Raw genomic sequence first — 15,319 nt, forward strand, 5'->3', positions numbered from 1 at the left:
ATCAATTTCTTCCCTAAGGCCTGAACCCCCTTGGCTTGTGGCAAGACCGCTGCTGGGGTCAGGGGAGGTGAAGGGCCTCCCTTGCCCTTCATTTTATTTTTGCTGTTGTACAGGAGGATCCTGTATGTGCCCGTGATATTACTGTATTTTCTTTGTGACACTGAGTCCTCAACGTCTTCCTTCTGAAATCCCAGGTGTTCCATGGTTTCTATCACTTCGGGGTCGATGCCGCCCCGGGATGGCTCGTTGTATGGCATCACTGCCTCCTCCGGCCCAGGATTCGTCCACTGATGGCTCAGGACACTGTCTGCAGTGGTTCTTTGCCTGGGGGGCAACAGTTGGAATATTCTTTAAGGGTCTTGACAGCCTACAGATAAAAACTCCGGCATCTGGAAATCGCCCCTGGGTATCTTGTCTTTTCGTTCCACGTAGCTCATTTTCTTAAACGGCTATTTCCCCGTCACCGTGCAGTACAGGAGGGCACCCAGGCTCCAGGTGGCAGCCTTCGGGCCTTTGTGGGGCTGGTGCTGCAAAATTTCTAGGGCCGTAGAAGACATGGTACGGCAGAAGGTGCATAGTTTTCAGTCTGAAAATTTTGTGCTAAAACCAAAATCCACCGGTTCTATGTTTTTTCTCACCATCTAGGAGGATGTCCTCCGGCTTGAGATCTCGATGGGTGATTCCTTGAGGGTGGCAATAGTGTACCGCTGCTGTTATTTGTCGGAACATCCTCCTGGCTTCCTCCTCCGGCAGGGCACCGTGTTCCCTCAGATGCTCAAGTACACTCCCTCCGCTGACGTACTCCATTGTAAGAAAAGTTGGGTCTTCGGGGTTAATCACCTCGAGCAACTGGGTGACGTGGGGATGATTTAAGCTCTGAAGACTAGCAGTTTCCTGAAAATCTTCCCAAGAGACCTGCCTATCAATGATTTTTCACAGCCACCGTGGTGTCTGTGACAAGATGACGGGCCAACATCACCTGGGAATAGGACCCCTTGCCTAGAGGGCTCAGCAGGACATATCCACCAATGTGGTGCTCTCCGGTTAGAGGAGGCTGCGGAGTCACCAGACATAGTGACTTTAAAATAAAAGCAATAAACAAACAAACAAACAAACAAATAAAATAATGGAGAAAAAGAAAACAAAATATAAAGAAAATAAACCAAAACAAAAAACTGAGAAAAAATTAAAAATAAAAAGCAAAATAAAGATAACAAATTAAAACAAAAAATGTGAAAAGGAAAATAAAAAAACTGAAAAAAAATAAAAAACAAAACAACGTCCTTAAATTTAAGGAAAAAGGAAAAGAAAAAAGAAGCAAGAATACGAGCGAATTTATCCACCTCCAACATGTCACCACAACTAGCTCCCTGGGCTCTCAGGGACAAAGGCCTCCGCCCAGCCAGGGGCTTATATTATAGGAGCCGTTGGTGACCCATCACAGTGGCACCTTATGAGGTCAGAGCGGGACGTGGGCCAATCCTGGCTGGGGACAAACTACAGTGGTTTTCTCACTTTTTGGTCTCATGATAGTTATACTCTGGAAAAAAAGAACATAAGGATCCTCAAAAAGCTTTTCTTTATGTGAGATATTAAAGACTGATATTTACTTTATAAGAAATGAAAATCCGTAAGATGCAAAAAAGAAAAAGAAAGAAAAATCTGACTTGTCCCCATGCACCAGGCCTCCGTTCAAATACCAGCTGCTTGGAGAGGGCGTCCCGGACCCACTCACCCTACCCGCCTCGCCTCGCCCCGTTCATCATGTTTGTCATCTTCACAGCACTGACCACAGGTCACTGTGGTTCTTGGTCACTGTCCGTCCTTCCCGCGAAGGGAGGAGCATGACTGCAGTGGTCGCTGTGTCCAGCACAGTGAGTGGCTACAAAGTAAATGTTTAATAAATATTCGTTCACTGGATTGCCAATAGAAGAGTTTGGGGGAACAAAAAAAAACTATGTCCAACTATTGAATCAAGGTGATTCTTAAAGTATCTTAAAAATTCATGTCTGTCCTCACTTACTGTTGGGACATTAAATAGGAAAGAGGGAGGCTGAAGGCTGGGCTGCCAGCTTTGTGGACACTCAGTGAGCCTGGCGAAAGGCCGACTGGAAGGAGTCTTGCTGTAAAGGTTAAAGAAGATGATTCGTCCCTCCCTCCGGAGGCACTTGCTAAGGATGCGATGAGTTTGGATCTGCAGTGAGGCTGCAAGGTGCTTTTACACTCTGAACATCCATTCGCAGGTTCCACGGGGGCCTTGAGTAGCCGGTTAGTAAATGTCTATGCTACTGAAATGAATCCTCTATTTATGAAACTCAGTTCCTGAGCATAATGGTCTCTGTTGCTGAGCTGATTAGGATCCACTGGGCTCCACCCTGCCAGCAGCTTGCACAGTGGGCTCTTCCAGGTGTGTCCAGAGCCAAACAAGCTGTCTTCCGGAGCAGCACAGGTGAAGGCCTCGGGCTCTTGTCTTTGCGCTCACAGAGAGGAAGGGCCCTTTCTCAACCTGCGTCAGGTGTAGGCCTCGCTGGTTTCCCTTTGCCTAAAGATCACAGTACTGTGTGTTTCCAATGTCGGAAAACAGTTTTGTTTTGTTTTTTCTTTTTCCAGTTTGTGACTCCATGGTATCTGGTAATAGAAATCAGAACTTTTTCTGTGGAACCTTCTGGACTTCGGGATGCTGTCCATCTTCTCAGCCTCCTTCACCGCGAGGTTCATGGCCTTCCTCAAGGCCAGTGAAGCCCAGCTGTACGTGGAGCAGCACATGCCGGACGACACACTTCACAACGTCTCTCTCCCCTTTCCTTTGTTAAAAATCAGGCTTAATTTTCATACTATAAAATGCACCCATCTGTTCAGTCAGACTTAAAGATCTAGGCACCCATATAGTCACCACCAAATGAGGTGATGAACCACCACCATCACCCCCTAAAACTCTCTCAGGTCCTAGCTTTGGACCACCATGATCTCCTTTCTGTTTGTATAAATTAGTTTTTACCTTTTGTAGAATTTTATTTCAATACAATTATATAGTACATATAATCCTGTACTTGGCTTCTTTTATTTGTCAACACAATGTTCTTTTAAATTCACCCGTTTGTGCCTGAATCAGCAGTGTGCTCCTTTTTACTGATGAACATTAACCATCAATTAAAAATACATAATTTAAGTATCTGTTCACCAGTTAATGAACATTTGGCTTCTTTCCAGTTTGGCTCCACTGTGAATGACATCCCCATGGACATTCATATAAAGGTCTTTGTATGGACATACACTTCATTTCTCCTTGGTAAGCAGCTTAGAGTGAATTGGTCATATGGAAAATATATGTTTAACTTCAAAAGAAACTATCAAACATTTTCCGAAGTTGTTGAACAATTTGGCATTTCCACCAACAATGCATGAGTGTTCCAACTATTCCACAGCCTTGTCAACACTTGGTATCATCAGTCTTTTCAATTTTATCTCCTCTAGTGAGTGAGTTGTGGTATCACACTGTGGTTTCAATTCACATTTTCCTGATGACGAGTAGTGTAGAATAATCTTTTCACATCCTCATTAGCCATTCATGCATCTTCTTTTGTCAAGTGACCATTTAGATCTTTTGCTTATTTTTAAACTGGATTTTTTCTTATTATTGATTATAAAAGCACAGAGACACAATAAATACATATATAAATTATGCTGTATTATATTCTGAACATGCTGAATACAAGTCCTTTTTCAGGTGTATATATAGTGATACTTTCTCCCAATCTGTGGCTGCATTTTTTTTGTATGTGTATGTCTTTTAAAGAGTAGAAGTTTTCTATTTTGATGAAATCCAATTAAAATCTTTTATGATTTATGCTTTTTACATCCTAAGAAAACTTTGCAAACTCCAACATAGCAAAGAGTTTTTCTTTTAGAAGTTTTAGCTTTTACATTTAGGTCCACCACACATTTTGAGTTAGTTTTTGTGCATGATGTGAAGAAAAGGTTGAGGTTCACACTTTTCCCATATTAGTCCAGAGTGTTCCAGCATCATTTGTTAAAAATATTTAACCTTTCCCCTATTGATTGCATTGACCCCTTTGTTGAACATCACTTGACTACACGCGTGAATCTTTCTGCACTCTCCAATGGCACACTACAGCAGTGGGATTTTCATATTTATATGAAAATGTAAGGGTCCCTTCAAGGTAAGATAACCTTGAAGAAGACAATATCAGAGAGATTGGCCCTATAGTAATTAGAGCAGTGTAGTATAGACACAAAAATAAACAAATCACACAAGTGAACATAAGAGAGTCAGAAACAGTCTAATATACAAGGTGGGGCAAAAGTAGGTTTATAGTTGTTCACATGGAAAATAATACATATTTTTGTATTATTAATACAAGAATAAACTGTGCTTCATGTAGTCATGATTGTAAACCTACTTTTACCCAACCTTGAATATATAGTCACCTGAATTACAGTAAACATTCTAGTGTGATTCATTGGGCAGATAATGGGCTTTACAATGAATAAAGTTGTGGTGAAATACATGAACCTTACCCCTACCTCACAACCATACAGAGAATTAATTCAAATGGACCATAGAGATAAATGTGAATAATAAAAGTGGTACAGCTTCCAGAAGAAAACTTGGGAGACCATCTTCATCAATGTTGGATTAACAATGATTTCTTTTTTTTTATTATTGTTGTTCAGTTACAGTTGTCCCTGTTTTTCCCCATTACTCTCCCCTGCCCTACCCACCCCCCACTTCCCACATTCAATCCTCCCCTGCCCCATGGTCTTTGTCCTTGGGTCCCTTATACATGTTCCTTGACTTGACCCTTCCCTTTCTTTCTCCCATTATCCCCCTCCCTACTCCTCTCTGCTTACTGTCAGTTTGTTCTTTATTTCCATGTCTCTGTTCTATTTTGCTCACTTGTTTGTTTTGTTGATTAGATTTCACGTATAGATGGAGATCATATATTTGTCTTTCACTGCCTGGTTTATTTCACTTAGCACAATGCTCTCCAGTTCCATCCATGCTGTCGCAAATGGTAGGAGTTCCTTCTTTCTTCCTGTTGCATAGCATTCCATTGTGTAAATGTACCACAGTCTTTTAATCCACTTATTTACTGATGGGCACTTAGGCTGTTTCCAGCACTTGGCTATTGTAAATTGCACTGCTGTGAACATTGGGGTGCATAGATTCTTTTGAATTGGTGTTTCAGAATTCTTAGGGTATAATCCAAGCAGCAGAATTGCCAGGTCAAAAGGCAGTGCAGATGGCATAATAGTGTACATAGAAGACTCTATAGACTCCACCAAAAAACTACTTGACCTGATAAGTAAAGTTGGCAAAACAGCAGGATACAAAGTCAATATTCAGACATCAAAGGCATTTTTGTACATCAACAATGAAATATCAGAAACAGAAATTAGGGGGTAAATCCCATCTGCAATAGCAATGAGAAAAATAAAGTACCTAGGAATAAATCTAACCAAGGAGGTAAAAGAATTATATGCAGAACACTACAGAACACTGAAGAATGAAATTAAAGAAGATGCAAATAAATGGAGGCATATACCATGTTCATGGATTGGAAGAATTAACATCATCAAAATGTCCATACTACCCAAAGCAATTTATAGATTCAACACAATCCCTATTAAAATACCAATAACATACTTCACAGATACAGAACAAACATTTCAAAAATTTGTATGAAACCATAAACAACCCCAAATAGCCTCAGCAATTTTGAGAAAGAAGAACAAAGTAGGAGGGATCACAATATCTGATATCAAACTATGTTACAAGGCTACTATACTCAAAACAGTCTGGTACTGGCATGAGGATTTACAAAGATTTCTTGAACAGGATACAGAAAGTTCCACCCATAAAAGAAAATATTAATAAATTAATTTTCATTCAAATTGAGAACTTTTATTCCACTGAAAGGCATTCAGAGATTAAAAGGGCAAACTACAACCTGGACATAGTTATTACCATTAAATGCATTCAACAAAAGACTTATACTTGGAGTTCCCTCAAATTAATACTAAAAACCAAACAATCCAATCTTTACAAGCCTGACGATTTGAACAGGATCTTCCCCAAAGTGATTATTTAAATGGTCAATAGCCTGTCTCATGGTGCTCAGTGTTGCTGCCACTTAGGGAAATACAAATTGGAACCACAGTGAGATACAACTACATACCTACAGACTGGCTCAAACTGAAAAGGCTGGCACTGTCGAGTGTGGACCAGGATGTAGAGCAGCCGGAAAGTTCCCCCACGGCTGGTGAGAGGGCAAACGAACCACTGCTTTGTGAAACCATTCCATAGTTTCTAATGCAAGGCGCACATACACTGGGAGCTGCAACTCTCGCCCCTGGATAGTTAACCTAACAGAGGTACACATCGGGCACCAACAGGCATGTGTAAGAATGACCTCAGCAGCAGAACCACTAGAAACCACACCAACGACATAGACAGGGAATAACCCATGGTGCCCGCATCTCATAGAACCCTACCCAGCAATGCAGCGCTCTCACTGTGGCTACACACAGTAATGTGGACTAATTTCATAGATGTAATTTTGGGCAAAAGAAACCGGACAGCAAAGAGTACCTGCTGTACAGTTGTATTTGTATAAGATTCAAAAACAGGCTTAGTTGATGTACAAGTTCGTAGAGCGGTTACCTTTTTAGGGGAGGGAGAGACAACTAGGAGGCTGGGTGGGGCCGGAGGACAGGGCAGCTCCTGAAGTCCTGGCAAAGTTCCAGGGCGGGGTTACTCAGCTTTGACACTGTTGGTGTACTGGGCTGGACCCTTGTTTGCTCCCACCCGCCCTGCAGCATCCCTGGCCTCCTCAAAGGCTGGATGCCAGTAACAAACACCCCCGCCTCACTGGGACAACCAGAACTGTCCCCAGGCATGGCCGTGGACCCTGGGGGAGGGGGGCCAGAATTCTCCCAGTTGAGGACCACTGATTTATTGCTGGTCCTGGGGGGGTTAGGGGTGTATGCTCACTTTATGGAAATTCACTGAGCTGCACACATACAATTCAGCAAGCTTCCTACACACGTAAAAACTTTTTTAAACTTCAGCATTTTAAAATTGGAAAAAATAAGTCAATGAATACTTAAAGGACCAAAAGTTTTAGAGGGAGAATGGAAAATAGGTACAGTGCTGTGTAATATCTTGTCTGCACATAAGGAGGCTGGGATCCAGGGCGTGAGGGATTCTGCAGCAGGGGGCCTCAGGGGAGAGCCCCCGCCCCAGCTCCTGCTTCCTCGCCTCTCCCCCTTACCCCTTCTCATGCAGACTTGCTCCCAATGCAGCCCACGACTGAGCAAAGGCTGGGTCTACACAGGGACCTCTGGAACCCGAACCCCACTGTGGGAACAGGGTTGATGGATGCTGCTCCCCAGCACCCTGCAAAAAGAATTCTGAAAACCAGTATCTTGAGCAAACAGGATATTAGCTTTTGTCAGAAAGATCAAAAAAAGTCTTGAGGTTTTTCTTCACAGCCTCAGCCTCTCCCTCTCTGGCTTCATCTGCTCATTTCAGCGTGCAGGCAGGAAGAGATGGCAGCCGGGGAGACGCAGGTCTACGCAAAGGTCAACAGCAAGCTCAAGGGCCGCAGTGCCGCCTCGCTCCTGGACCCCCTGGTGGGGATGGGCTTCCCGGCACACACCGCGTGAGTACGGCCCCATGGGCGCCTGCCCCTGCCTCCCAGCCTGGCCCTTCTGAGGTCCCTGCCGCAACACAGCGGGCGGCTCAGAGCACCTACTTCCTGTAGAAACGGTGTCCCTGGAAGGGTGAGATACTGGCTCTACATCAGGCGCTTCTCTGCCTTTTATAAACCATATGATCAGGGCAAACTCTGCTGGCTGGTTGGTGGGGGGCCTGGATTTGTGGAAATGAGAGGTCAAGTGTTACAGCAGGACCCTGTTTCTCGGGGTTTGGAGGAGCTTGGGACCTGGTCATACCCTCTTTGTGAGGCAGTGCAATGACTCTGAGGTGACATTTCAAACTCTAATTTGAAAGACCCCAAAGCCCAATGAGTCTCTAATTCTATCGAGATGAGAATGTCTCCAAATGGTGCTGGTAAATCGTTTGTCCTTAGGAAAAATCTCTTGAATGTTCGATAATGGAAAAAAAAAAAAAAAAAAAAAAAGGCTAGGAAACTACTGGGTTAGCACGATCCTACTTGCCCAAGGAGAAAGTCCACATGTAGAAAACTTTACCTTTGGGAGTTACCCCTCTCGGAGAGAGAAGAAACCCCCAAAGCCATGAGCTGGGATACTTACCCTGGGTTACAGCTTCTGTGGGAAACTGATTTCTTAGAGCTGGTCCTCTCAAAGGGTTACCCACACGGAAAACACAGCAGAAGGCCCCGTGGGTGACCCTGGACTTGGAGGGGGGCAAACTGTCAAACGTTAGAACCAGTGCCCAACCACACTGGATGAAACGATGTTGAAGCTAGAGCTGTTTCTTCTGCAACCCAAACAGGACTTTGTCCTCACGTTATGTTCTCAATAAAACGGGGCCTGTGAAACGGGGAAGAGAAGTCAGCGTGAGCAGAAAGCACGCGATGTGCCAGACCCCGTCCTGAGCACTCTCCATTGGGTGCAGGCGGGGACCCTGAGGCCAGACAGGGCAGGTGAAGGTAGAGCAAGACCCGAGCCCCACTCGCTAAAGCAGGGGTGTCCAGCCCTGTGGCCTGTAGGCCGCATGCGGCCCAGGATGGCTATGAAAGTGGCCTAACACAAAATTATAAATTTACTTAAAACATTATGAGTTTTTACTTGTTACAGTCCTGATCTGTAGCATGATCGCATGTTCAAAATACCTTCTAATTTAATCATTAGCCACATGTTGCGGGTAGGAAACATGTGTTAAGTTTCTCACTAGTCTGAAGCACCCCATGCAAGGCTCCGTGCTGAGGCCTCTCTGTGGGAACCTCGCCAGGGGGCGCGTCCGTCAGCGCTGGCCTCGGAGCAACACTGGGCTGCAGCCTCCCGGCTCCTAACCACCCTCAGCTACTGCAGGCTGAACCCCTGAACAAATCCCCTCAGCCACATCCTTGCTGAACGGTTTGGTCTGGTTCAGTTAAATTCAGCTCATGTGCGTATGTCCTGGTTAAAATGCTGAGGGAGGCACAGCTGGGCCTCTGGGACCCGCAGTCTGGAAACGGAGGCAAATGGACATGATCTCATTGAGCTGATAAGCGTGTCGACCGTGTCTGCCGTGGGGAAACAGAGGGGCTGCACGTCTACCCTGCTCGGTGGTTTGAGGAGGGCTTCCTGGAGGAGGGGGTGTTCGAACTGAACATGGAAGAGCCATGGACTGTTGGCCCAGGGCCAGGTTTGGCAGGGAGACACAGGCAAGCCAGGGCTCGGGCCCTTCACAGCCGACAGCCGCATCTGAGGGTGGGTCCCTCTGGCCCTGGCGCAGGGTGCCTGGGGCATGGCGGGGGAGACGGGACTGCCGGCGTGGGTGGACCTCAGGGCACGAGCCCTTGGACTCCAGGCCAGGGATTGGAGCCGGGAGCCCTGGAAGGAAAACGAGCAGGTGTGCATTTTCCAAAACCACAGTGAGGCCGTGAAGGGGACAGAGGCCTGGGTGCCGCATGCAGCTAGGAGATGAGCCGCCGAGAGCTCCTCGTTGCAGAGGAGGGCTGCCTGAAGGCCAACATGAGGCAGGGCTGCCCCTGCCTCCCACCCTTTGCCCAAAAATGGAAGAGAAGGTTCTGAATGCTCCTCATGTTCTGCTTTCTTGTAGGCTGAAGGCGTTGGCAGCCACCGGGAGAAAGACAGCAGAAGAAGCAGCTGAGTGGTGAGTGCGGCGGTCTTCGCACGCTGGACAGTGTGTCGAGGGAGGACTCTCCAGGGGGACCCCGCGAATTGCTCGGTGCTGTCTGGACAGCGTCGGGGCGGGGGGGCCACCTCCGTGCATGCCCACCCAGCACTGAGGGAAAGGAATAAAGAGTCTGCGTTTAAAATGAAACACGAAAGAGCGAGAATCTCAACAAGGTTTCCTTCACTTAAAAATCTGATTTAATCCAACTGTGGTTGTCCAGAGAAAAGAATTCACGTGGTTTGTTGAACACAGGGGAGAGCCCTTCTGCTGGTATAAAATAGAGGCCGCCGCTCTCTCTGGCTGCCTCTGATGGGGAGAGAATTTACTGGGGTTGTGAATGTCCTCCAAGGCGTCGATTGGCATATTGCATCTTAAGAGGCGCCATGTGGCCTGGGGGCGGAACGAGGAGCTCTGGTTCCAGGCAGCACCACCACCCACAGGCTCCGTGGCTCTGCACACCGCCCACAGCCCTGGGCCTCAGACATCTTATCTGGGAATCTGGAGAAGGCACCCCGTTCTCTGAAACCCAGTCCCGCCTGAACGTGCCATGATGCCATCCTCCTGCCCCAAGGCGGGAAGTCCCCTCTCACTCTGCCCCAAAATAGCCATAGTGAAACTCAAACAGTAATAGCCGGGTCCCGCCAGGCTGCGGCGCCCTCGCAGAGCAGGATGGCGGACACCCACAGTGGGTCTCTGTGTGTCCAGCATGGTCTCCGGAGGATGCCCTTCCTCCTCCAGAAACTCTGAGCCGAGAGCCAAGCAGGCGGCCCCTCTGGGACAGAGAAACAGCAGGACCCCGGGCCAGACCAGCTCCAGGCAGCTGCACTTGAATTAGAAACCACGCCCACTGCTCTGAGGGCCCTGGCTGGTCAGCCAGTAAGACTAGGAGTCCCGCCAGGGAACTGGGAGACAGTAGGATCCCCTAGTCTCTGCCTAGAGTGGGCCCAACCTCACTCATAATCAGGGAGGTGCAAATGAAGACACCGTTAAAAACAACAGGCACCTTCACAGGTTGGGGAGGAGGAGGGGTGGTCACTTCCTTTCCTGGTTGCAATCCGGGCTGTCCATCAGCACTGAAAGTGTGCGTAGCCACCCAAACAAGCAGTTCCGAGTCTATGGCCATCCTCTGGAGAATTACAAAGGGCCTAAAAAACATATACAAAAACCTTAATTACAGTGTTAAAAAGAAAATTTAAATGCACAGCAGTGGAATGACTGTGCCAAGGTGTACATATGTCCGTAATGACATGTTGTACAGCCCAAGAAAGTTCCCGCTCAACTAGATGTATAGTTATTAATGTGGAGGAATCAAGGAAACACTGCTGAGTAAAAACTGCGAGTTATTGCCCGGGCTGGTGTGGCTCAGTTGGTTGGGCATTGGTCAGCAAAGTGGAAGGTCACCAATTTGATTCCTGGTCGGGATGCAGGCCTGGGCTGTGGGTTCAGTCCTCAGTTGGGGCGCATAGGAGAGGCAACCGATGGATGTTTCTGTCTCTCTTCCTTTCCCTCTCTCTAAAAATAAATAAAATCTTTAAAAAATGCAAGTGCAGAGTAATTCAAACAGTGGCTGATGATATAGATAAAACACACACAAGTGCTACTTATGAATATTACTCAAATGTCTGGAAGAAAACAAATCAGCTTACCCACTGAGGTTGCCTCTAGAAGGGAGGAGTGAGCCAGGGTGAAGAGGGGTGGGTGCTTCCGTTGGTATTTTTTATTATTAAGGAGATGTATGTGCATGTAAATAATGTTTTCCCAAGTGGTTGCATCCTGTGTTCTAAACTTAGTATTGTCTCACAAGCACTTTCCTGAGTCATTAGCAATTCTTCAAAACCACAATTTCTAACGAACAGATAAATAAATGTATTATCATTCATTTAGTTTTTCCTTCTTATTATAAATAACTCTATCATAAATATTTTATATGAGCAGTTTTCTTTTATACTTGTTGTTTTTCTACTTTGGTTAAGCTTCTGGAAGTAGAAATATTAGTTCAAGTGGTCTGGGTATTTTAAAGCGTTTAACATGTACCGGCAAATTGCCATACATAGAGATTGCACGAATTCATCCTTGACTCTCCCTGTACCTTTGACACAGTAGAGCCAAACTGTCACCCTTTGGAAAACATTTTGTTCATTTGACAAATGAGAAAAGTGGTTGTTTTAATTCTCATTTTTATTATTAGTAAAAATACACTGGAATTATGGGTTGTATGTTATTTTCTCTTGTTCCTGAAATAACTTTTTGTGAGTTGGAAAAAAATATGATAGGCCCCTAAATTTTGTCTCATTCTTTGTGGTGTTGATTTTTACGGTTAATTTGAAGTGTGAGATAAAATTAAAATGTGAATTTTTTTTCCACCAAATTTTCAATGCTAAGGAGCTGGCTGGACCACAGCGGTCATTTGAAGACCAGGTCCTGAGTTTCGCTGTCACCTTCCTCTCATTTTCTCGGCCTTTGACCTGGGAATCAGATGCACCTGAGTCTGAGACTCAGGCGGCCACACAGAGCGCCATGGTGGGTGTCCCTCACCATGAGGGGCCGGGGGACCGATGTGCGTGGTGCAAACCACGTACCGTGATCGGCATGGCCCGTTGCTCTGACTGTCCATCGTCCAAGGGGAAAGAATCTCTTTGTCACGACACCAGGTGAATGTGACCTGTTCTCTGTTGCAGGCTGCGCTGTCATTGCAATGACCCTTCTCTAGACGACCCCATCCCCCAGGAGTTTGCCCTGTTCCTCTGTCCCACGGGGCCCCTGCTGGAAAAGCTTCAGGAGTTCTGGAGAGAGAGCAAGCGTCAGTGTACAAAGAACAAAGCGCATGAGGTCTTCCCTCACATAACGCTCTGCGACTTCTTCACGGTGAGTCGTCCCCTGCCTGCCGTTAATGCTGTTACCCCAGCAGCCCAAGTCATTTCCTGCAAAAACTAGGCAGTAATGGGACCAAACTGAGAGCGGCCACACAATTTATTTTCATGGGGTGGGCTGACTTCTTCATGTGAGCTGTCCTTTACTTTCTTCTTCACCTTTATCTGGTCAACTCCTATTCATCCTTCAGAACCCAGTTCATTTATCCCTTCCCATTTTTAAGTCTTTCCCAGCTTCCCAGACAGAAGGAATTTTTGCTCTTTGTGCTCCCACCTTCCTTTTGTTCCTGTCTCTAAGTGCCATTTGCCCTGTTGTCTGACAATGTGCCTGGGGCATCTCTGCATCCCTCGCCAGAATGAATCCCTCAGGTGAAGGTGCCCCCAGAGGTTAGCGGGGGGCCTGAAACAGAGGAATGGGTGGGTTTGCACCAGTCACAAACGCAGGACTGTTCTCCACCTAGGGGACCAGCCCCGACTTAGACAATGGTCACACAGACAGCTCCACGGGGTCCTGGGATGGTGAGAAGGGCCTGGGCTGCTCTAAAGACAAGGAGATATGAGAATAATGTGGGGCAGGGGTGGGGGAGGGGACAGACACCACTTCCTCTGAGGTTCCCATCAACCTGGAGAGGACACGCCCTGGCCTAGCCCTGCTGTCAGCCAGCTCTGTGGGCTCCACCCGGCGGTGGCCGCGGTCAGGCCAAGCCGTTTAGACGATCCTCTCCAGGTGACAGAAGGGGGCACACCTGCAGCTTTGGGGTGGGGAGGGGCACTGTGGCACTAGGAGGGGTGTTCATATGGAACTGGGGGTGCGGCAGGGAGGCGGGGTCAGAGTCTGTGTTGGTTTACGGTCGTCCTGGAAGCAGACTCCAGGCTGAGCAGTGCCAGAGGTTTCTGTGGGTGAAACGCCCATGAAGGACAGAGTAGAAGGCAGGATGGGCAGCGTGAGCCTCGCGGGCTTGACACCTGTGCGGGGAGCGGGAGGAGGGCTGGGGCCCAGAGCCTCCCGGGTGCGTGCTGCTCCCAGAAAGAGGGGAGCCTGAGAGCCGAGACCCCCTTAGGGGCCGTGACCAGCTTAGTCCCTGCGCACGCGTAGCCACCAGCCCCATCGGCAGGCCAGCCGCCGGGGACACAGACGGCCCCCTCTTCGTTGCCTGCCGCACCGTGGCTGCCTCGGAGTCTGCGGAAACCTCCAGAAGCTGAATGACGCCCTGCCGGGCAGAGCTCTGGGCCATGCCCAGAAAAGGGGCGGGTTCAGGCTATGATGCGGGCAGTGAGGGGCTGTGGTTAAAGTGACAAGGAACTTCCCACCAGGGCATTGAAAGTATATTCCATTCCACAAAGAATCTTACCCGAAATCCCTAAGAAACCGAGGACCAGGTATAGAACAAATCCGTGACCCCAAATACATGAACCAGGTAAATTACGTTATAGCTACAGCATTGTGAACAGCAAAGAGGTTTGCAGGGCTGCATAATTTTCATTAATTACATTAATAGATGTTTAAAAATAATAAATGAGCTACTTTGAAACAGAGCCAGGGCTGCCGTCCCGGAGGAGCTGCCCCGCCCGTCTGATGCCTCGAACCTCAGAAGCTTAGACCAGGGCGAGGTCACCTTTGACCCGGCCTGAGCGGCCTCATGCCCCCAAGGAACCATTTGCAAGGCTCACAAGAAAGCAGATGTGATGACTGCTAGCTTAAAATTGTTTTGATTATTTAGAAGTACATGATTGTGGTATGTTACCTGCGCCAATAGCAATGCCTTCTTTCTTTCGAAGTCATTGTTCCCCTTGCCTTTCTCATCAATACCTCTGGCCTTTGTCTTCTAATTGGAACAGCATTTGGGCTTTTGCCTCAATCAGTGCTCCCCAAAGAGCTGTTCTTCTCTTTGATCTCAAGTAAGTGCTCGTTGCCTCCCACTTGGAGAGGCCTTTTGTTTGAGGCTAACATGGGGGATCTTATAACGAGACCTGAGAAAGCACGTGGCTGCCTCTCCCCTTAGTGTGAAGACCAGAAGGTAGAGTGTCTGCACGAGGCTCTGAAGAGAGCTGGAGACAGGATGCTGGGCTCCTTCCCTTCGGTGGTCCCTCTCGTTCTCCATTCTTCCATCAGCTACCTTGGCTTCTTCGTGACTGAAAGCGCGGCAGAAGTCATCCGGGAATTCGCCACGATATTTGCCACAGAAGCAGCCACCTTAGCAGGTAGGCAGCCGCGACCAGTGTACCCACAGGGCCTGGTTAATAGAATGTGGCCCGGTTCTGTCCGGGGCTGTGCTCGCCACACTGGGGCACAGTGGGTGGATCGCAAGGACAGGAAGCACATTCCTGAACACAGCGATGGCCAGACAGCTGTCCAGGCTGGGCTCAGGGGTGCACCCCCGCTTGCCTGGGCCACATCTGTCCCCACCTCTCCCTGGCCAAGGAACTTCTTTGATACGGCCTTAACCCAAGGCTGAACAATTTCACTAGATCCTCCCTATTTAGCCCAGTGTCCTTATAAGGGTAAGCAAACAGATTCTGAGAACCGGCAGTGGTCTTGTCTCTAATTAGGAAGAGCCTTGTTTGCATTGATTTCAAGGTGGTTTTCCAAACACTTGCC

At 47.6% G+C, this 15,319-nt stretch overlaps 1 protein-coding gene across 1 annotated transcript in view; it reads left to right on the forward strand.

The window, feature by feature from the left end:
• The first annotated feature begins 7,572 nt into the window (after positions 1-7,572).
• The window catches only part of UBASH3A (ubiquitin associated and SH3 domain containing A), a 35,838-nt gene continuing 28,091 nt past the window's right edge, over positions 7,573-15,319 (forward strand). The window contains exons 1-4 of the mRNA XM_054576234.1: positions 7,573-7,685; positions 9,773-9,826; positions 12,529-12,715; positions 14,724-14,922. Coding sequence (XP_054432209.1) covers positions 7,573-7,685; positions 9,773-9,826; positions 12,529-12,715; positions 14,724-14,922 — 553 coding nt within the window. The remainder of the gene's footprint in view (positions 7,686-9,772; positions 9,827-12,528; positions 12,716-14,723; positions 14,923-15,319) is intronic.

This window comes from Pteronotus mesoamericanus, unplaced genomic scaffold (genome assembly GCF_021234165.1).
Source record: "Pteronotus mesoamericanus isolate MK-2021 breed Mesoamerican mustached bat unplaced genomic scaffold, CSHL_Meso_final contig_116, whole genome shotgun sequence".
NCBI lineage: Eukaryota > Metazoa > Chordata > Mammalia > Chiroptera > Mormoopidae > Pteronotus > Pteronotus mesoamericanus.